A 24633-nucleotide genomic window follows, 5' to 3' on the forward strand; every position below is an offset into this window, starting at 1 on the left:
ATAATTCTGCTCTTAGTTCTAGGTGTGCAGTGCCATTTAAGTGGTAAGAATGACTGCACTGTAAATCTTTGTTTAATAAATGCATAATTGGAAACTGAGATATATGTGCCTCGCTACACTCTTAATTAACCTTTAAAACACAGTTCATAATGTGCTGTTATATTAATCTCAACCTAAAGTCAAAAGCATTCATGTATATGACCCTTGTCACTGGACAACATCAAGCAGTTAATACAGACACTTGGGGTATCAGGTCTGCTAAATATCAACCAAAGATATATCTACCACGAAAAATATTTTAAAACTGTTATTACAATTCAGAAGGGAAAAAAAAGTTAAAATATTCAATATACAAAGTACTAAATGTGGTTTTCACTTTAGTAACCTTCCTTATTTCCTTTTCCTCTAGCCTTAGTAACAAAATACCTCACTATTTGTACCAGTCCTTGTGACAATCTGTTCAACTGGTATTAATCATGGCAAGAAACATCCTTTTTAGATGTTCTGTAGACATAACTTCTTAAGAAAGGTAAGGAAGCTAGTGGAAATGCATAGACCTGCAACTATGTGGGTCTAATCCTGTTTTCTCTGAAGATCAAGTAAGACAAAACACAAAAAAGGGAGAGCCAAGCACAGAAAAGAACAGCAAAAGAAGGAGCACAGTGTTTAGGTTAGTCCCCTCTCTTAATTATGATTACAATAAATATAATTATATTTTATATATATATATAATATTATTAAAATATAATATTATATTTATTACAATCAACTGATTATTATATTATTTATTATATTAATTATATAATAGATATACTTGTAATATAATATATAACATGGTTCTATCAGCTACACCAAGATCTGGCAAACCTGTACCAGGATCAGACTAAGTTGGTGCCAACAGCTGCTGTCTTAGTTGGAGACCTGGAAGAACATAGTGCAATTAGTCTTGCCTGGTAAGTCAGATTCTTATTAAAAACAAGATAAAATGAAGAAATAAAAAGGGACAGAAGGGGAAAGGAGAGGGTCATAGTAGAACACAAATCTTGCATATCACATGAAACCTCAAATTAGGTGAAGACAGTAGAGCTGGCATTGTCAGATCCCCTTTTAAGGTCTGGTTTGGACAAGTCATATCTCAGAATCAGGGCTGTGGAACTCTACAGTGTCAGTGTGGCCTCTGAAGATGCTGAGAGTAGTAACTCCGACTGTAAATCTCACACTGCTCAGTCTAACTGTTTTTGGCATCAGTGTTAAACCAAGCTTCCTCCTGCTTCACTTGCCTAAAGAAAGCCATGAATGGAAAAACATGTCCCCTTGCTATTTTGTTCAGTAGTTAAACCTGTCATCTGGATTATCAATTTTAATCCATTGATTTTTGATCCTGTGTTTCTATTGCTTATCAGGCATAAACAGTCTTTAGATTAATCAATAGGAATCCTCATTTGCATTATCTCTATTTTTTCTGTATTTCATTTTTGCTCAAAATATATATGTATCTACACACCAAATTTACAATCTCCTTTTACAATAGCCCCCCATAACATCAATAATTCCATGTTCTGGGGATTATCTCTGTGGTTTTATAAAAAAAAATATAACATTTTTAAGTTGTACCCACTCTGTTACAACAAAGCAAAATACTGATATTTTTTTTTTCTTCATTCATATTGAAAAGCAAATCAATGCAACATTAGATTAAACTGGATGAAGACAGTAGATGTGATTGTGTTCTGTGTGTGGATGGCTGAAAGACTGTTTTTATTACTGTAGCTGTAACTAACTCTTTGGAAAAGTATGACTACTCTCGTATTGATGTTAGTGACAGAACAATCACTCATTTCAGCAGAAACAGCATCAGACCCTATAAATCACTAGTATATTTCACCTTAATAATGATGAGCCTGAAAAAATCTGTAGAGATGCTCAGGCAGATCTCCTATGAGAGTGGTAAATGATGGTAATGATAAAGCAAATGAAAATTTTGGCCTGGTTACAAAAGGAATAGAATTGAAGGAATAACAACATTACAATTTGTGCTATCTACAAAAAAGAGCAACCATTTCTTTCATCCTTCTGAGATGTCTCCCCTTCTAAAATTAGAATCTGAGTTAGAATCACACAATACCTAGAAGGCTAACGCAGAGAGATGCACTACATAATGATATGAAGAGAAAATATCCAACTGGTATTATCTTACATGTGGCTTGCAGATTACTATTGAACTAGCATTACCAAAAACATCCAGAAGACTGCTATAAGCACTTTTCTTACCAAAAGAACAATGGCCGTAAGATAATTCATTAACATCTCTAATCTAAAAGGGAAATAAGGCTTGCTGTTCAAATTACCGGACCTTTAACCATAACACCTCAAGCCACAACTAATCACTGATGCTTTAAGAAAAGACAGATTGCTTTCCAAACCTGCACAGGCAGGGAACAACTCACTGCCCTTGGAATAAGCTAGTGTAATGATATGGTTGTGCGTCTTTTACGGGTCAACATTCATACTCAACCTGCAAACAGATTACAGATCTACTAAGTCTCTCTTCTGAAGTTATTCCTTCAGCCCATTAGCTTTAGCTTGCCTAATTCACTGTTTCTTACTCCAGATGGAAAAGAAAGGAATTCAGCCTTGGGAGGAATGAGATCAGCAGTTGGTGGGATGTTTCCAGAATTTTCAATGGGAATTTAAGAAACAGCTCAACCTAAAATCCTATCAGAACAGTAGTACAAATTACAAAGGTAATTTGAATAATTTTGATATGAATTTGGAATTGGATTAAAACCACAGATAAAAAGTTGATCTTGTAGGAAATCTTGTTCAGATAGGTGAGATCTTTCCTCCTTTTCGAGTTTTCCCATTCTCTCCCCTTCTACTATGTTAGAGATCTATCAATCTATAGAGTCCTTTGTCAAACATAATCTCACACACTCTTGAAATTTAGCTTGTTTTATATGTTAATAGAATGCTAACTCTTTAAATAACATTTTATCTTGAGTCTTTCTTATTTGTTTATTAAGTGCTCCCTTGATTTGCTGTATTTATTTTGTTTTCTTTTGTATGCACTAAAGGAATACATTCCCTTTTGTAATATAGTTATTTACACAGAAGTTTAAAAAATGGGAATTTATGTTATCTTTAATATTGCAATGCTTTATAGGATAAGTTATGCAAGTTCAACTGGTGATTTGCAGAACAGTTATTTCTTCCTTTTTTGCAATTTCACTGCACCTGCTAGGTCTCACAGGGCATTTATGGGGATCCTGGGCAATATTCACAACAGCAAACTTTTAGCACTTAACTTTAAGTTAAATTTAAGTCATATTTAGGTTAAGGAGCTAATTCCCCAAATTTCCTTCACTTTTAACTAGAAGATATAGGCTCCTTTACTTTGGAAAGCACTGCCTTATGTTGATGGACAAACATTATGTAGTTCCACCACATTAAGGTAGTTCTGAGTTTGGATTCCTCAGTAAGTTCTCTGCTTTTAATCACACTGACTTCTAGTGCCTATTTAGAATACAGTGATTATTGTTGCTATTACACACATTCATGGGCAATACCACAGTCTGCTGATGTATTGTGTATTGGGTGTTTCCCAATCACCACTCAGAAAACATCCAATAAAACTTCTGTGCAGAAGGTAGTTTCTGTGTGGTTTCTCAAAACTTTTTCTCATTTCTGAAAATTGCAGACTCAAGTGAGTTATGAGTTATGGTATCACTGTTTCTTTTGAGTGTCTTTCTTTTGTACACTATGCTATAATAAAGTCTATGTGAAACTTGTAATTACATCCTATAATCAGCAACACAAGCATTTGGTTTGCAAAAGCATACACTCCTCTACGCATGTGTCCCTCTAAATCAACAGCAAATTTCTGTTGTGTTGTACACCACCACCTTTACCAAGTTAATGGCATGGATCAGAGCGTTCAAATATATAGTTTCACTAACCCATTTGCAACAGTGTGCTAAAAAGTTGTTATGATATATCTGACACCAGTTTTTCTTGATAAGAGTTGAAGCCGTTTGGATGTGAACCCCTTGGTCACACTCAGAGAGGCAGTGGGACATGGTAAAATGGTGGTTCGTGCCTGTAAACAATCTAAACACGGATTTGTCATTTCTAATATTTGTGTATCAGTTCTCGGTCACAACACAAAACTCTTGGAGGATTTTAATTTGTATAGTTCCCAGTTGTAATGCTAAGGATACACAGGATTCTCCTCTTCACAAGAATATGTAGTCTAGTGGTTCTTAGGAAATTAGCCACTGTTGCTTGCATGTCAGAGTCCACTTTACTCCCTGCAATTTAGTATCATTTAAACGGTGCTGGAGCTTTTTCTTTCTTCTTCTTCTTTTTTTTTTTTTTTTTTTTTTTTTTTTTTTTTTGGCAGGAGGAGGAGGCGGTGGAGTTTTTGCTAGTGTGTCATATAACATGCAGCAACTGTCTCCGGATCTGCCTCGGCACTCTTGCCTATCCGTTGCAGAGACAGTTATGGCAACAGCAATCCACATTTACTCATCTGCTGACACTTCTAGTATATAAACACAACCTGTGACATGCAAAACATTGCCCCTGTCTTTAATCAGATTGCAAACTCCTTTCACTGGTTTAGAAACTAAGCCAAGATATTTACAAGCTGTAAAAGAGACAACTCTTTCTCCTGTGGGCAATGGTGGTGCTTTTTAATACCACAGACTAATCACACTAAGCACTGGGTTATGTTCTCCTGAAATAAGAACTGATCAAAGACGGCAAGACATTAGGATAAGCTTTCATTACTAGAGACTTTGCTGTGAGAGGAAAAGCTATTTCTGTGGACAAAGATACCTGAGTGTATACAGCCCCTTTCGGATGATAGATGCTCAGCTAAAACATCTGTCAGGCTGTGAGGAGCAGCAGCAGTTCTGGTTGTCTTGGAGGTGCTGGTAGTGATGGTTCAGCTCCAGAAGGCAGCACAATTGTGCCCCCCCACCCCCCCCTGTGACCTGTGATCCTTAGGTCTCTTTGCAACTTCAACATTTTTTTGTGATTCTGCGCATGTACTTTGACAGGTGTATCCACAACACACAATTAGATCATTGGCTGAATGAGGCAGAAGGCATCACCTGAGCTATGTAATATTTCAAGTACTTGCTTTCAAAGAGTAACTGCAGAAGCAAACATTTAGACCTGCTTTGATCTCTGAACAGACATACCAATAGCAGCTGTGTGCAAATGACTGGAGCTGATCTGAAAAGGGCCCAGTCCAGTCCAGTGACCTTCATTAAAATCACAGACTCTTCGCAAACCAATTGTTAAAACATGTTGTCAGCAAGTTCTTCTTTGCAGTGCTGCTGTCCTCTTTCCTGGGAGTTGCAGTGCTAAGGCTCAGCTTGGTGCAGAGTCGTTTCTTTTCTTCCTGGGGCTGCCTGTGGCTCAGTCGGACCTCCATGCATATGGCCCATCTCAGCTCGCTCCTGGGCTTCTGGTTTTGCCTCTGCCCTATCTCTGGTTCTAGCCTTACTGGAAGTTGATGCTCCTTTGGCAGTAAACGCCAGCAGCACTCAGCCCTGTGCCTTTGTTCTAAGGCCATATTCCTGTTCAGAAGACATTTTTGAAGTTTGTCCAGCTGTTCTTCATCACTAGCTTGTCTTAAGTATCTTATCTAACTAATCAGGGCTGTTCCGTAATATCTGTCCAAATGCTTACTGCCAACCAGCAGCTGTCAGCACTATTTCCAGCACTAACCTCTAAAACTGAAATAAATCTTTATGTATGTATAATTGTGCACTTGAGGTAGCTTGAGTTGAAGAATTTCTTATTCCAATTTAATGCAGCAAATATATGCTATATGCTAGGTACATGATACTGTCCTATATGTACTACAGGCTTAGTACAGGCAACCTTGAAATCACTACAACTGTGGCAACCCTATCTATTTGCCCACTTGCCCCAAAAGAGTGCTCATCTGCTTTAGTGACTTTGGGATAGTATGCCAGAGCCTTGTAAATGCTAAGTCCCGGCTCTTCTCTGAACTATTACAGAAAAAGAAGAAAAATTTTCGATCAATGTCTTAAAGGATAATGTGTTCTTCAGCTCATCAGGTAGAATTTTCTTTCTTACATTCTAAGTTTCTAAAACTCTCCAATACTGTACTTCAGAGGACACCTTCCAGGCGCAGGCATATTTGCAAGCACTCTTGGACCTGACAGCGTGGCTGGCATTGAGGAAACCTTCAGATGACCCCAAGAGTCTCATGATATAATTTTGGGCAGTCCACCTGAATTTCTAATGATTGTTCTCTACCGAACAAAGCATCTCATTTCTCAATGGTTTAGTGCATGCCACTAATAGGACTATATTGACTTCATCATAATATCTAGAATCATAGAATCATAGAATGGTAAGGTTGGAAGGGACCTCTGGAGAGCATCTAATCCAACCCTCAGTGTAGTCCATATGGGGATTGAACCCGTGACCCTGGCATTAGCAGTGCCATGCTCTAACCAACTGAGCTAAACCTGACCCCTACAAGATGAAGAATTTTCCATTTATGAGAAAACCTGAAGGTTCTTGCAATTACAGTCAGATAATCCTACTGTGGAGTAACAGCCAACCAGGCATATCAAGTTCCATTTCAAGACTCATTCCTTCTGCTTGCTTGTAAAGTCACACAGTGAGTACTCTGGTCTCTGACAGACAAGATCTGGAGAATGCCAGCCTGTCTGATGCACATGTAATTTATTCTCAGATGCCTTACCCTAGAGAGGTGGATGTTCTGTTCTGCTGACCAGCAAAGACAAAAGGACCTAAAGCCAGTCATGGTATCTTGAGGTGCCACTGTAAGACTTTTTTACTGCTCAGCAGTCAAAAGCCTGATTTTACTGTTTTCTGAAAACGTAGTCACAGATACACAACAATATTTTCCATGGATTCTACGGTGTCATGTGCAAACCAGTAAATCTGAAATTCTCTGATATTGCTCTACCAAGTTGATGGCTTTGCAACAACATGTATGTTTACTGTGTATGCCCTAACTTCTTGCAATTCCTAGTTTGTCCTTGGACCACTTGCTGTTAGTATGGTCAGTCTGGCTGTCACAGTAAAGGCTCATAACTTTTAAGGTTTCTCAGTGCTGTCGTTTCTTTATAATCCTTAGTTCATCCGTTGCATAAATTGTGCAATGATTTTGGAATTTTAGTATCTTATATAAAAGTCTCTTTTGCCATTGAAAATTTTTGGATTAGATGGGCTTCAGTTAATAATCCCTTTGGACTGCACATTTTACATATCATGCACTAACTGGTCATGCACCGATTAAATTATTTGCAAATTGCTGGTTCCCTAATTATTTTCCTAATTGCCCATACAGTCAAGAATGGTTAAATTTGCTTCTTGATTCGATGTGTGAAAGTCAAAAGCTATGTAATTGCTACTGACTTTAAGGATAGAGAACTGACTTCCATAATTTCAGCCATTTTATCAGCTAAATTGCTGGGTTCTGCAGCAAGTTGTAGAATTGAACCTCTGCTTACATCTAGCAAATTGCTTACAGAATTATCTATTATCTAGCAGTCCAGTCAGATTATTTAGCTATAAAATAAATCCGCTTCCTACCTCCTGCCCAAATTCCCCAAATTTAAGCCATTTAGAGACATGTAAACTAGCGTCAAGTATAATCTCTAAGGAGTTGCTCTGAAGTCTGATTACACACAACTACTTCCTATAAACAATCGCAAAGACATGTTAACTTACAGATGAGTTTAAAATACTTAAAATATTCTATATCATATAACTTTGTTAAGCAAAAAAATCTTGAAATTAGAAATTATGAGTGGCATCTGTGATTAGGGATTCTCCCATGAAAGTATTTCAGTACAATTTTTCCTGGAATTGAAAGCCAGAAGCCACTTTGAAAAATTAGGTTTTGTTAAAAATTTATGTTCATTTTGAATAGAAACTTTTTACAATTGTAAACAAATGGCTAGCTACAGTCAGCCAGTGGTGATTATTGACACCTACAGTCAACCAGGAGTGACTATACCACATTTTTATAATAATTATATCTCAGCAGAAGTCTATATGGATTTACAGTTATTTTATCAGACACATCAGACCTCATTTTCAGGCTTCAGATTTTGTAGCCTTCATCTATAGAAACTGCAATGTCCAAACCACAGCAGTTTAAGTCCAGTATCAATATCCACTTCTTGTCAGCACTATATGGCTCACATTAATTGTTACAAATACCTCCATTCCAGGTATAAACTTACTTTAGACATCACCAAACTCACAAAATTCCTATCTCGTCCCCAAAAGAAGGACTGGATTCATTATGCAACTTCTCCATATCACTGAAGAAACCATACCACAAACTGATATTCACAAGCTATTCTGATAATAATATCTTATAAAGAGAGAGAAAAAAGAAAGAAAACTACCTTCAAGACATAAGGACATTAACCTTTACCTATGTTTTTTCAGACTGTTATGCAATCTGAAAAAGTTACACATAAAACATTCTTCCTGACTACTGCATCTCATGAAAGAATCTCTTTTCTAGCTCACTTGATGCATTTTGAAAAAATGGGAAGAAGGTCTAAAGGTTAGTTAATTATGCCGTTAGCTGTGGAAAGGGCTATTTACCAACTCTCCATAATATATACATATCATTATATAATCTTTTAAAACTGGAGTTGTGACCACCATTTTTGATAAATAATGTATCAATAATCAAGCACCATTTTTGATAGGCCAGAAAGCTTAGTAATACAGATTTTTTTTGTTGTTGTTGTTGGTATCTAGAATGAGTAGAAAAGAAAATCTAGTCTCTACATTTTTCAAGCGATATAGTAGGTTTAGTCGCTCACATTTTTAACCAGAAATTCAATTTTACAGTGGTATTCTATATAATAATAGGCTTCCTCTGTGTATTGCTTGAAGTATTGTGAAATTATTTCATATATGTTGCCATTTCAGTCATGCCATTACAGCTAAGTCTCATCTACCTCTTTTAGCTATTTTTGCCCAGTTTATTTCTGTGCATTCAGCAACCATTTTATAGGTTCTACTTTTTAAGGATTTGTAGTTAAAGGTAATTTCTAAGGATTTGTGCATTGTTGCACTGTTTCTTGAATTGAACATTGAGAAGCCAGGAATAGTGCATTACGAAAAATAATACACGTACACACTTCTGCTGAGTCTGTCTTTGGAGCTGCAAAACTTTTAAATTGTTACCTGACAGTGGGTTTCCCGGTGACAGTAATCTTTGAATTCTGATCAAAATACAGAGATAATGACATGAAGAATCACGTTTAAAAGGCTGAAGTATAAACCAGGTGGACAAGGGTAGCACAATGCAAATCCATTGCCCCTTGGATGAATCAGCAGAACCTGCAAAAGCATCTGTAGAGGACGTCTCGTGGGGAAGGAGACGGCGCTCAGTGCCCATAGGTGCTGCTGGAGCGGCGGAATCCCTGTGCTCGATATCCTCCTGTCCAATGAGGTGGAATGCTCCGCAGGCACATGGTTCCCGCTGCTCAAAATAACTTGGGACCTGCAAACTGACAAATGCTATTGCTCCGGTGGTGACAGGTTGTCCAGCTTCTTACAGCCATCCTCAGAAAAACGAAGGTTAACTTCCTTCGCCGTATGGACTACTAGCTCTCTCTCTCCTTAAGGTCTCGAAGAATTCCCTTGCTTCCACAACTGAAATCTCAGACTTCTGGATAATTGTCATCTCTACTTACTGCCAGGGTTGGGCAGCGACATCTGGAGCAATTGAAAAAGGTAATGCCTCAACTTTAGATTGGTCTGTGTTTTGATTTTGCTGCACATGTGCAGAGGGGTTTGATGAGCATGTGTATTTGAATGTTAATTACTGCTGAAAAGACATATAGAGGGAATAAATCATTTTTAAAGTAGCTGACTTAAATTATGTTGGGGCACATGTATTACAATGAAAGAGAAACAATGTTCTGCAGCATTATAAAGGGCTTGAATAGCCCTGATGCTGTTCTCAGAACTCCCTTGGAGCCAGTCTGACTCCTCTGAAGAGTCAACAGAAGATAGTAATGACCTGAAAAGTTCATTGCCAGGACTGTATTTTTCTTCCAGCTTTTTCTTCCTTCCACATTCTGAAATAATTACTTTCTGATATCCACTCTTTAGCTAAGATACCATAATTTGAATTTCCTTCTTAAACAAAATCAAGCCTAATTTAACATGACCTGGTAGTTAAATACTTTCTATTTATTTATTTATTTATTTATTTTGTCATGTAAAATGACCCTGCTGGCTATATTTAGTGCGGGGAGATCTGCTCTTTGGATTAATGTACACAACAGCTGCAGGAACAGTCCTGCTGGAAGGGCATAGCTCTCCCCCTTGAGCTCTCTATTTCCCTTGCTCTCTTTCTCTCTCTCTCTCTCGGAAAAGCATTTGACTGTCAGTGGCAAATGTTTGGCCCAATATATTGCAGCATTAAGCAGTAATCAGAAGCCCATCTAACATTTTACAAAATAATACGCCAACAATTTACAAGAGAACAGAGTAGCTCTTGAGTTTACGTCAACAGAACTTTATACAAATCATGCTCAAGGCACTGCTTACTTTATCAGCAGTTTTGTCATGTGGTTTACATTTTGAAGAAGCTCTAGAGTTTAAGAGTGAAAACAAAATCAGCAGATGTTAATAGAACCATTTTATAAACTTCAACACTGCTCTTCTCCCTCTTCTACACCTCCTGAAGGTTCATAAGGTCAGGATATTTATTTATTTCCTCTTTTTTTTTCTTTGAGAAAGCATTAACAAAATTAAACAAGCACAGGAAGTTCCTAAATTCTGGTAGCTGAACAGAATTACTTATTTACAGATATCAGATATCATTTGCAGTCAGTTCAGGAGTAAAGTTTTGTACTTGCCAGATTACCAAAGACGACTGAGAAGTGGGTGTTCTATGCTGTTTTGCTATTCCTGTGTATTCTTTAGAGATTTTGCAGTATGTTTTGATTTGGTACCAATGGAGTGCTTCTGATCAAGAGCTGCTAAGATTAGCAGCCTAGGTATATTTTATAAGTGAATACAAACATAGTAGCAACTGGATAATGCAATCTAAATCATAGTCTAAGTCACAGGAAAATAAAAAAGTCACTGTTGTAATAACTGATTTAGTACTTGCTTTCATAAACAGTAATACTCTACAAGGATAGGCAAAATAATTCTGCCTAATTTAAATTCCACTTATACATCATAACTAGTAAATATGAATCCAGTGCGACAGGGGTTTTTTTATGTTGCAAGGTTCTCACAGAAGGTGGGAAAAAAAAAGAGAGAACAGCAAACAAAGAGAAAAAATACAGAGAGAATGTGAAAAAGAATGAAAGGTGCAATAGGAAAAGAAATTGTAAAACAAAAAATACAAGTCTTTTTTTAAGTCTAATTTAAGGCTCCAGTTTCCTTTCTCACTGGCAACCAATATTTTATGAGAAACAAATCTTATCTGAAAAACAAAACAGCCCGTAGTTTTAAAATTACTGAACACAAAGATGCGCAAACGTCATCTAGATGGCATACCTCCAAAACAGAATGACTGCTTTTCAGGGCTTTTCTTTGCCCGGTTTGTGCTTGCCACATCTGGCTATACAAGTTATACACGATTTCTGGTCTTCAGATACACCTTTGCAATTTCTTTGACACTGGTGCAGCTTACACGCATGGGTACAACACACAGAATGTTGTTCGGTGTTTAAGTCATGTGTGTTACCATTACAGCACTTTATGCACTGCAGTAATTTGTCAGTCTAGAGTAAGCATGCACAGATTTTTTAAATTACTGTTTAACACTTACAGCTAAGCTGTAGTTTCAGTCCTGAACTAAGATCTTCCAGTAATCCTCAGCCTCATGCATTGTGGGGATCTCTGCACTGCTCACTCAGTTAACAGGAATAACAGAAATGCCCCAGTGTAAATGCTTTGGGTCACAGTTCATGAAAGTGAATCTGCAGTTTTAGCCACGAAAGGCTTGCAGTGTGGTTTGCCTGTGTTTGGTTCAGAGTAAAAGGAAATTATTCACTGTTAGTCTTATTTTCCATTGTGGACTTCTGTATGTACACTCAGCACCAAACTGTGGACTTACTCTATCTTTTTGAGCCACTTATGTAAACTCTTTCTCATATGGTTAATCCCTAAAGGGAACTGGACTGCAAGCGCTACCTGAGTCACAGCACTTGAAGCACTACACTGTTGTAACATCTGTGGCCCAGCCTTCCCAGGCCAATGGGCAAGGAGCATGGAGGAGCATCCCTGGCAGCCCTCAAAGACTGCAGCCATCAGTTCTCTTTTTTGACCTTCTAGTTTAAAAATCGTACTAAAATTATTTTCATTTCAATTTGATCTTACCTGCATTTTCTTAAAGATATTACTTGCTTTGTAGTTCAAGAAGATTTATTGAAGAGGCAAAGAATTTAAGGCAAGGGTAAGAAAGGGTCTAAGTTCTCACTTCAAGCACTACTAAGGGACAGTATTAAACGTGAAAAGATAAATAATTTTGTGATTAGACTAAAAGAACACAAAGGTCTTACTATTATGTGATAGCAAGAAGGAATATTTAAAAGGATAAAGAGATTTGAGCATGCTTTATCCTTGAAGAAGAATTGAAGATTTTACCGTTTAAGATGCCCCACTACTGTAACCTCAAGGTCACAGGCCAGGTGAGTAAGTATTCAACGGCATGGCTCCAAGTGAGTGTATGCTCACTGGAACGTCTTCTGCAGAGTGATTTGGAGAGGAGATCTACCTCATCCCATTTCTGACAGGATAAAATCCAATACTTTTTTGTTTCTTCTTTTGTGGGCTCTGTGATTATGCTGTCAGGAAAAGACATTAGGGACAAAATACAGAGGTAATGAAGGAGAACACATTTTACCTCTCACACTTCTAGCAGTAGAAGTTTCTTTCAAAACAGGTGCTTTTACCTTTTGGGTCGCCTTGAAATGCCTATGGATAAAATGGCAAACACTTCCAAATAAGAGGAAAAGAATTGTAGAAGGCACTGACATCACTCCAAAAAGCAGTCTAGACGGATCTGCTGCTACGGAGATATAGACTCTCTTAAATAGTCTTAGCTTCAAATAATTTGCTTGTGGTTTGATATTATTTACATAATGTTCATAAAGTATTCACCTGTTAAATATATCTCTGTAAATTAGAATTATTTATTATTTGGCATGATACTGCAACTTTATATAGATAATAATTCAATTTTCTATTCCCTTTCTTATAAAAAAACACATAGGAATTTAAGTTTAAAGGGAGTTTAAAAGTAGTTTTACCAGTTACAGAGGTGAGGGAGAGTGATTCACAGCTACTCCAAGTAAATCCAGGGCAGTTTAAATGAAGTTACTCCAGATTTAAACTGCAATGTAGCTAAGGGCAGAAGCTGGACTACCAAAGGTTGTATATACAGAGGACAGCCTCATTCTATTTATCTGAACAGAAGCAGCAGTAGTCATACATCAGTTATAACTACAATTAAGAAATCCCTTGAAGAGTATTTACATTCAAGTCAATGGCAGCAATATGTGAAGATACTTAAAAGACTGCTACCCATCTTTTCACTATTTATAAAATTATATAACAGTGAGCAAGATACAAGTACCAGCCTCTTGCAATCAAATTTATTTTTTTCTTCCAGACCAGTTTTAAGGTCTGGAATTTACAAAATGGCTTAGAGACTAAAGGAAATGCAAGCCACACTTAGAATATTAGAAAGATTATATTGGAAAATATACATGGCAAAGCAGAACGTTTCCTAAACACGGACATAACCTTTAGCCTACTTGTTCTTAAAGGAATTTTGTTTCCATCAGATGCTGTTATGCTCCTGGGCTTGGAGGATCCCTCTTTAAATGCCATTATTTAATTATGTTACTTGGAAATGGGAGTTCAGTAACCTGACTTTCTGATTCATTACAAGAAATGGAATTCAAAAGTACTAATGTGTTTAAAACAGAAAAATAAATCACTTACTTTTAAGTAGCTTTCTAAAAATAGTTATTAAAAATATTTTATACCCCTTTCCCCCCCAAACACACACAAGACAGCTAACCTTAGTCTTCTGCTCCAGCCTAACCCTTCATATGCCTGGAGTCTCAAAGTCTGTCTTACAGCAGCTACAGCATGTCAACAGGCAGTAACTGGCAACAGTGACAATGGCAACTGCTAAGTGCAAATTCCTGCAAGCACAGAAGAATGTGATTGTGATCTTCAAATGTCTGGAATATAGATCACTTCTGTCATCTCTCAGCTCAATTTTCTTTGCTGTTATCATACAGTTTAAACATTCATGCAACAGTTAGCACTCAACAGTGTATGGCTAAATAGAATTTGTTTGCAATTAAATTAATTGGAAAAGGATATAGCCTCTAATATTTGTCAGACTTTCCAGTTTCCAAACAGAGGTGCTGGACATCCAGGTCCAGAGCCCTGGTGCGCAAAGCCCACAAAGGTGCCACTATGCGAAGAAAGAAGCAGCTTTGCTCCATGTTCTGATACCAGGGTTTCATACAAAACAGTCTCATATTAAACTTACAGTAGCTTGAAAACTGAGACAGGAACAACATGTATTGAGTCAATTACTCATTTTTAAATCCAACTGAAGGATAAATAAACTCTTTAAATGCTTCTTTTGCAGCTAACCTCTTTATTACAGTTAAGTGAAGGAGTGCTTGTCTGAAAAAACTGTCTTTAGGGCATAAAGCACTCAAAGCTGTCTCTTACCATAAGAAAAGATGACCTGTATCAGACATATGCAGGAATTCCTTCAGTTCTGCTGAGATTTCACTATTTCTGTTTTCTTAGGAGGAGCTCTGGTTCCTTTGGTACCGACTCAGCAACAGGTCTAACAAGCCTCATGCAATGGGGAATGAAAGGGTACACTGTGTCACACAGCGCAAGTTTCCACAATATGATTTTTAGGTCAAATCATTGCCAGAACAAACTGTAGAAGCTAATCCTACCTTTGAGTGTATTTCATCCTAAAGATTACTTGCCTAATAAAATATAGGCATCACATCCTTGTGCAGCTAGTTGGCTAATGGAAACTAGCTCAACAGCCTGGAGAAGTATATGCAATGAGTTTTGCTTTTGACACCTTCTGATGCCTCTCAATAATAACAGGTGTCCCAGGTCACTGCTGCTAGTGCCTGGTTGACAGGGAGAGTAAAAAAGGTTGCCCTCGGTGCATTAGTTATTTGGTATTGTAGCTAATGAACCAGTCAAGGATAGAGAACTGTTGACTGTTGCAGTCATCCCATTTTCAGTCCTAAATGACATCAGTTTAGACTTCTTATCTGTAGTATCCCTCCTTGATACTGGTTCATTAAAATAGAGATTTTTCAGTCTGCAAAATACTTGGTGCTTTCACTGACACCACAGATTCCTGTCTAGTGTGTCCTTACTGGGCTTCAGAGATATCCGTGGTTACTGTATACGTTTTTTTCCGCTCCATGAGACGACAGCAGTCTGTCACACTCCCAGAGGCTTATCCCAATACGTGCTGGTAGAGCGTGGGGTGGTTTCTGTGAGGCCACAAAGACACTTGTGTTCCAAAGTCCCAATCAGAAAAAAATAAAGGGAGGGCATATCTAGGCCAACTGCACATCCTCAGTCTAAACAATCCAGAAGGTCAAGCGAAGAGGATGACAGGATTCAAACCTGGATCTTAGTTTTGCAGCTCAGCTAGGAGCCAAAATAGGAATTTGGGCTATTTTAAGGCTAAATTATTATGAATCAATATCATTATTATTTATCATTAATCAAATACAGTTCCTCTGGCACCACGTTTTTTACTCACTGGAAAAAAGGTTTGAATAAATATTTTGGAAAATACATCAAACTCAGCCTTATTGCTATCCTGCCCAGAGGCCTTGTCTGGCTGCATCCTTGGCTTCATTTGAAACAAAGCTGTTGTCCCCTGACTGTGAAATCTGGAAGGCTTCAGCCTACTCAGTGCTCTCCTCAATCATCAGCCCTCTGTACTGCTTGAAGCTACTACTCCTTGTAGCTAAAAAAAGAAACTAGACACCTCTCAAGACTCATTCATAACTGGGTTGTCTGGAAACACAACATTTTCCATCTGATTAGGAATACCATGTCATTCACAATATTTTAAAACTTCAGTGGCCAAGTGCTGCCTTAAGTTTTACATTGGATTAGTACCCAATTTCTCTCTTTCTAAAAATAGAATAAAAAATTATCTTCTACACAAGCTGAAAATAGAGAAGAGTTAGATACAACATTCAGACTCTGAGTGTGCCCTGAAGAAAAGCGCAGGCTGTCTAAGGACTAAGAATTTGGCATTAGATTCATTCTCATCAGTATCTTGCTTCTCCATACCAGAAGGAGCACTCTGCTCTCCTGCTCGGCTAGAAGGAAGGAAGTTGTTTCAGCTCCTTTATTGAGAAGCTGCTTGTTTTCTCCCATTCACATCTGCTCAGCTGTCCTCAGAGCAGCAAGGACAGGGCTGAACCATACATTTGTCCATTTGTTTCCCAGGTGTTCGCAGAGAGACTGTAATAGACAAACGGGTTTTACTCTTCCATGTAGAGCTGTGCTGCCACATCTGGTTGTCTGAATGGAAGGTGCTTTGTGCAACTGTATTAAAGCTAGTCAAAATGAACCTGCAGTGCAAGTTTTGATATGACTACTTCCATTTCATCAAGCATTTCATATTTTCTCAAGGTATAAATCCCTCTTTCTGTCCTTTTTGCAGTAATTTTCATGTAATTTTCCTCCCTTGTGTCAGAAGCTGAAGTGGCTTCTGCACCTTACTTCTTCGCAGACTAACCTTGTACAGCTATTTTGCAAAGCCAAACGTATCTTCTTTTAGAGAGTCTCCTCATATTAGAGGGAATAAGCAGAAATTATTTCTTTTGTGTTTCAATGCTTTGTTTAAAAAAATGAATAGAAGACATACAAGACCCAGAACAAAGTCTCAAATATCCACGCTGTACAAACAGTTGTTTTACTATGGTTATCTGCAGAAAAGCTGCATTTTGGTCAACAATCTCTGTGGAAATAGATGTGGCACTTAAATGAGAAATTTAAGTAAGATCTTACAAACAGAGAGGAAATCTCCAACAGCCACAGTCAGATGATTTCATAAACATTCTTAACAAAACTAATGTAGTAGTCCTTTACCTTTTTTTACTGCAACAGGTCTTGATCACACAGTATTACTTCTTTACTTGCATTTCTTCTTTAGACTGTCCAGTCCAGTGCTCTCTATAGAAATGCATCCTCTTTCTTCAGCTCTGATGATGTTTACAGATGTTGAGATGAAATGAAGATGTGCAATTCTGAAATGCTTCAGAAGGAGTGATGAAGAAACCTACCAAGACAAATTACACAATAGTTACACCTTTCCAACCATGTAAAATATAATGACCTTCCTCTGCAGCATCTAAAACTACAAAAAGCTAGATGGTATCATTTAGCCATAGCTACTTACTAACGAGGTTGTACTGGAGCTGCATCCCTCTAGAGATGTTATGGGAGGGACTCTACCTCCTATGACTTCCTATTAAAAGCACACACAGCTCTCTCCTTTCAGACTAAGCCAGCTGTATGGTGCAGAGAAAAGAGTCAGCAGTGGCTCTAGCTCTTCCCTTCAGTTTTTAAGTAGGATATAGAGAGGCTCCATAGGGTCCAAGTCTAAAGTCAACTTGGCCCTATGTTATAGCCATCTTCTAGATCTGCAGTTCATTCACGTGTGAAGTTTGTCTTTCAGTCTGTAAATTCTTAATATTAGAATGTATATAAGATCTTCAGAGAAACTGTAATTTAGCTGTGACCTTTATAGTATTGAGTAAGCTATCAGCACAAAAACAAGATAATGTAACCCCTTAAATATATTCAGCTTCAGTGAGGTTGCACAGCTGTTTAAGAAGTAAAAGCTGAACAAGCAAAATAATATCTACAGAGCAGGAACTTTATGCCTCAGGGAGACCTCTTTGTTCTCTTAAGAGATTATATTACATTTTCTACCCAGTCATGAAACAGCTCACAACAGTATCTCACGTGGGCTTCCCAAATCAGTGTTCTCTTATGTGCCACAGCTTCACTGAAACACTGTGCCAGATAATTTAACACCAAGTGTTTGATTAGTATTGCAGAACCTGGCTCAGCTTTAGGAGTGAGGCAAAGGGTGCTTTAGCACTGGAATCTGAACTGGGGACTAGACTGAGTGTTTAGAAACATATAATTTATATGCTATTTTATTTGTAATTTTTCCTATAGGCACAACCTTATCAAAATTTTGGTTTGATGTCTTTGTTGTCATTACTGATTTTTCTTGTTTCATATTACTAAAATAAAACATCAGATAGAGGGAATTGCATCAGACAGAGGGATTTAGGTCTCAAAATACACATCAGAATATAACAGTTTTACATTCGTTCAACAAAGAAGAATATAAAAAGGTCAAAAGGAAGCTTCTATTTCTGAAAATAAAGAAGAAGAGATGTCACTCATATTTATGGAGCAAATACTGCAGCAGTACAGGATATTAACACCTCATTTGCTTTTTACAAGCCTTTCTCCGGGGGTACCTATGCCTCCACCAAACCAGAATGCCTTTCACATCAGAGATGCCCTTTTTACTTTTTTTCTCCTTCACTGGCAGCTTAAGCTACTACATACGGCTGTGAATGGAAATAGCTGAAGCAAGGGCATGCATGTTCCCTTTTCTTGATGCCACTGCAGAAACAGTACCTTCCGCCACGGGACAAATCAGAAACCTCAGTGTAGTAGTATTTGAAATCATCACGGCAAGACTTGCCAGAGGTCATCTATGAGAGCCATAAATGAAGTAGGAAAAGATACTGTGCACTGCATCTTCTGAGAGACAGATTCAGTTAACAGTCACGCATTTACTTGTTTCAATATCTCTCTGAAAGGCTGTGAATAGGGTTTGTCTTCATAATTAAGCCACCTTAAGATGATTGTGTTAATAGGATGTCTGAACTCCTTTCATTCATATTGGCTCTTGTGTAGATAAAAAAGGAGAATAACATATAGAACTACTGACTTAAGTATCAAAAAGGAAAAATTAGCTTCGCTTATCAGGCAGTCAGGTTAAAATTGGGCCTTGCAATACTTCTCATCTGTGGTACATTTTTTCTGAATGAGCATGATAATGATTTTGAAAGACCTATAGTACAAATGATGTTCACATTGAGTAATGATATAATTCTCTACCTACTGTAAATAGACAATTCATTAGAAATAATGCTTACTTTAAGAAGGTATAGTAAGTACATTACTGTTTCCTACAAAGCAATATCTTTAAGAGACGAATTATCATTATAGAATATTTTGTTTCCCTTCCTCCTCTCATACCTCAAATGCTTTTGAGGGTTCATTTACTTACTAGCTCAGTGTCTTTCAAGCGGTATTTATTTAAAAGTAATGTCATTTCCCCACAGCTTTCAGTCTTTGAAATACCCAGCATTTAACCTATCTGATGAGATGATTGATTCTTAGCTCACACATCAGCAGTTACAAAGATTTTGACACTGAAACTCAGTTAGTAACTCTGTTGATATTTTGCCAGGAACAAAGTACAAATTATTACACTTGGAGTTGCTTTAGCCATACATGCTACCCACAGTAAAATATAACAAAAAAAATGGATTTTACTGAGTAAAAGCAATACTATCTGGTGCTGAGTGTGTACAGAAGCAGGCTTTTTGTAAAATAAGGCCATACTTACAAGTTAATAGACAGCACACACATGCACTTTGAAAATGTTGTGTTCTGCTTTTCAGAAGCCTGTGATTCTGTGCAATTAACAAATTTGCTATTGATAAGGTGTGCTCCTATTTGTCCTTTTTGTTGACAGCATGCAAGACGACAGTTTAGAATCCTCTACTTCAATATCTCAACTTCTGAGAGAAAGTTATTTAGCTGAAACTAAACACCAAGGGAACAGAGAAAGAAGTAGATCAGAACCAACTTCACATAATTTCCATTATGGCAACACTTCTGGTGATTCAGATGAGGTAGCTCCTCCAGATGACCTTCCAGATCTCTCTGCCTTTTTGAGCCAGGAAGAGTTAGATCAAAGTGTAAACCTTGCAAGACAAGCTATTGATCAGAATCCACTTGAAACTAAACGGGACGAGCTTCAGACACATTCACATCAATCCTCCGATCTGCTGAAAAACACCGGAAAAACAATTTCAAACAAACAAACGGCCCAGTCTGCAGCTTTGAAAACGTCAGACAATGGCCTGCACTCAAACTTTTGTCAGGACCATGTCAGAGATATGAAGGGCTCCAAAGGGAGCTCTCAAGATCTGAAGAAACAACAGCTTCCTTCTGAATCAGAATCGAAAAAGGAATTCTTAAACAAAGCAGCTGATTTTATTGAGGAGCTCTCGTCACTTTTCAAAGCTCACAACTCAGAAAGAATAAGACCTCGAACATGCAAAAACTACCGGAGCAAAGCTGATTCTAAGAATAAGCCTGCTCAAAAAGGTACCTCTAGCTTTTCTAGTACATCAGAAAACAGAGAAAGACTTTCCATTCCAATACCTCAAGACCTGGAAAATAAACCAGAGAAAACATTTGAAAAAATAGATGATCAACAGACGGCAAACTTGGAATCTATCAATCAATTAGCAAGTGCAGAGCTAAAAACAGAGTCAGAATCTGCATCTGTATATTCTGATGAGCCCATTGGACAACCACCACGCTTTACTCAAAAACTGAAGAGCAGGGAAGTTCCTGAAGGAACCAAAGTGCAATTGGACTGCATTGTGGTAGGAATCCCAGCACCAGAAGTCAGGTAAAAATATTCTGCACTTGCCATTTTGTATTTCTGTACTATTAGGTGTATGCCTTACACTTCTCAGCCATTTTGATATGTGTGTTTCAGTAATCTGTAGCAGAAATCCTTTGATCTTGGTAATCAAAATTGGTTAAGAAAAACAATTATTTTCTTTAAATCATACAAATGGTTGACTATATTTTAAGACAAAAAATTCTGGGGCACACTATCTTCTTTGAATTTTAGAGAACTGTTTTTAAAAGCTGTACTTTCATAACTAAAAGAAAGTGCTACCACCTGAATGAGAAATGCTAGTGATCTTTACGGAAATAAAAAGAATGATTGATTGTGTAAACCAGTGAAAAACACTGACGGCTATGAGACCTAGGCCAATGTTTGAAGGTATTTGAGATGATCAAATATAGGTTCCTATAAACACAAAAACACCAAAACACCCTAATTAATTGATACTTAATCAAGTTGTGTGACTAGCCTGCTAAATCCAATGCTACAGTTTTCACCTGTATCTACAAGGATTTTGAAGATCAAATAGGCAATATTTGCACAGATCATTGGAGATGAAAGGAAATGTGAAAGAGCTACACTTTATTAATCAATGACATCAATGAGATAAGAAACAGATTATTATAACTTTTGTATATATCTTGAAAATTCTTGGATCTTATTGATATTTCTAAATCTAAATTAGTTTATGCAGAGCTCATAAGGCCAAATTTACCTCTCATTTACAATAATGGAATTCTACTTCCTTTGCTGGAACTGCACCAATTCAAGAGAAAGGAAAATTCTATCCCTCTTATAGAAAAGTGCTATACATATTTGCATCCTGTCTAACATCTGCAGTATCATGAATACCTTTAGTCTAGATAGCTGCCAGTTCTTTTCTCGGCATTTTAGAAATCTCTGTTGCTTTTCTAAATATTGAAAAGAAATGTTTGCGTCCTCAGCATCTAATTAAGGGACTTTGAGCTTCACAGACAGTCCACATTTTCCAGTTGTCAGCTCATCTAATGAAATCTCGTTGCAGTCCTGCACTTCCTTACATACTTAAGACAGAGATGGGTACAGCACTACTGCCACTTCTACTGCAGTCAACAGCTTTATCATCTTTCTCATCAAATTAATAGGCACCATCATCAACTGGTAACTATCTCCCTGTCCAAAGATGGATGCTCCAAAGATTTGTTTGGTAAAGAATCTTTGTCTTCCACTCCCTTGGCTTCCTGACACAATTTGTGACACATCAGCTGCTATATTTTCAGAAGGAAGAAGCTTTTACAACATTTTATTAAAGACATAGAAACATGGATCTACAAATAAATCCTCTTTTTTTGGCTAGTCTTCAGTTATGGACAATCTTGTCATGAAGACAAGAATTTTCCCTGCTTATAGGGTCCTCTTCCAAACTGTGACTGCCAGACCATTTTGTCCTACTAGTACCTTCAGCAGTAACCAATAGGTTCTCAGTCCCTAACAAGACCTTGACATGTGGCACTACATTGGATATCTTGTCCATGACAGAAATGTAAATTTCTAAAGACTAAACAGTTTGTTTATAAAATAGGTATCTGTGCTGAAGCTAGAGGGAAATGTTTTGTTCAGGAAGAATATGCTTTCTAGTATTTTGTGTCCAAACGCACTACTACAAACGTTCTATTGAGGTCAGCATTTAAACTGAAGGCCTTAAAGAAGCCTGATCAAAGAAGAAAATGGTCAGAAATTTGCCTTTTTGACAGAAAAGCTGAGCAGATAGGGAATATTACCATAACCTAGATACTAGCACCCTTTTCTGAAGACATCTTTTGTTTCTAAAGATTTTGAGACTGATTTCCCCAGTCACTTGTTTTGATAATACTTCTGGATATTAAAAATGTCAATAGGATCCCTAACCTGGACATGAGAAATAACTTTTCTTTCTCTTATTGTTCACTATTTATAACAGAATGAAAACAAATGAAACAATTTTCTCTTATGTGTGTACATCTGTACACAAACTAAGTCCTGCTTTATTTGTATTCAGAAAAGAACACTGACTGGCTCACTTACACAAATATGCTCTGGCAAACACTATTAAATATATACATTTCTCCAGAAGGCCACAGCACCATCTTCTTAAAAGTGCACCACACCATACCCACACAACATAAAACTGATAAGAGTATTCGTGCTATCTAAGTTCAGGCATTTAACAAGTATCTGAATTAGAAGCTGAAACTATAAAGTCACTGAAACCTCACAGGGCAAATCAGAAAATCCAGAACAATAAGTCATCCCGTGGCGTACCATGGATGTCCAGGATGCCTGAACTGTGCACCCAGTTCAGGGCTTGTTTGATTCCATGGAATTGCAGGATGGAATCTTTGTAAGCTGAGCTTATTTCTGTCCCAACAGAACTAAAGTTTTTTCACTGAAATTTCTATCTTAACATTTGATTTTGTTTATTTTAAATAATAAATTAAGCTACTTATGTGCATGACAGTCAGTATGGGAGCCTTTACACTCCTATAAAACAGGTATCAGCCAGCCTTTCCTACTGATAATACACTGCAGGCACTGCATAGCACCGAACAGAAATGCCTACTTCGTCTGCTGACTCAGGCATGTAGCCAGACCAAGGTCTCAGAAGAGCTAACCCAGAAGTCCAAAATGGACTGAACACCTTTCTAAGGGCATGGGCACACAAATAGGTTACTAGAGAATATGAGGCTCCTGCCAGTTGCACTAACGGCTCAAGCATGCTCTACATTAAGTGACAGAAGGTTCCTTGCATTCATTGCAGCCTGTCAGGGCACAAGGGATTCAGCGCATGAAAGAAGAGAGAGGCTAATTTACCCTGAAATCGTTCATTCAGGGGTGTGTATGGGTGTGTGTATGGGTGTGGGGGTGTGTCTGTACACATACGTGCTGTATTAAGGAGAAAACTGGGAAGGTTAGCTTCTTGAAAAGAGTTTCCTGATTATAACTGTTTGTCAAGTGCATTTTTTTTCCTGTTCATTCAAGATTCTTTCAGTTCCAATATGTAGGAGTAACACGTAAAGAAATCCGTTTGCCTAAGTGATAAATTTTCATGTACTGTCAGTGATCATGGCCTTTTTAGTCACTGTCACAGCAAAAGGAAACCAGAAAGCAACTTACTTTGGGATATGTGTTCCACAAACCATGGGAATTGTGAGAATGCACTATTCACTAAAAATAGTTTGTCTTTGACCTGCTGCTAGAGTTTCCAGAGTAGTGAAGAAGGCATCCTGCTGGCTGTAGATAGATGCTAAGTTGTCTCCAGTGCCAGGCTTAGAACTGGTGACCACCTTGCTTTGAGGTAACAGCCTTCTGAGGTTTATGGCTAAATCAAAATCTATGGATCTATGCAAGGAAAGGAGAGAGGTTTTTAATAGACAAAGAAGATATAGATACAAAAATCAGTAATCCCAAGAACTGAATAATTGACAAGGCAGCAACTGATGAAAGACTGCTTAATGCTGGCTGGCTCTAAGGCATGATTTCTTCTTCCCTCAATGTAGCTGAATGCCCTGTTCAGTAAACGAGCTTCCCTTGGACACTTATGTGCTAATTCATGCTTGACTATGTCCATGTCCTCTGTCCCTTCACTGGACTTCCTAATCACAGAAATAAATCATAAGGTACTTGTAATGCTTGTAATATCTATACTTAGAGTGTAGGAGTGGTGCTGTGGGAGCCCAGAACTTTGTGAAACTGTAACAAGATTCAAAACACTCTGTAATGTATTTTCTCAGTCACCACGAGGAGCAAACAGATGGTTATACTGACATAGTTTG

The 24633-nt window shown here is 37.6% G+C and overlaps 1 protein-coding gene across 2 annotated transcripts in view; it reads left to right on the forward strand.

Annotated features, from left to right (window-relative positions):
• The first annotated feature begins 9515 nt into the window (after positions 1 to 9515).
• The window catches only part of MYPN (myopalladin), a 62223-nt gene continuing 47105 nt past the window's right edge, over positions 9516 to 24633 (forward strand). For both annotated transcript variants that reach the window (XM_062579779.1, XM_062579780.1), the window contains exons 1-2: positions 9516 to 9777; positions 19889 to 20836. In XM_062579779.1, coding sequence (XP_062435763.1) covers positions 19890 to 20836 — 947 coding nt within the window. In that variant the 5' untranslated portion in view covers positions 9516 to 9777; position 19889. The remainder of the gene's footprint in view (positions 9778 to 19888; positions 20837 to 24633) is intronic.

The sequence above is a fragment of the Rhea pennata genome, chromosome 7, assembly GCF_028389875.1.
Source record: "Rhea pennata isolate bPtePen1 chromosome 7, bPtePen1.pri, whole genome shotgun sequence".
NCBI lineage: Eukaryota > Metazoa > Chordata > Aves > Rheiformes > Rheidae > Rhea > Rhea pennata.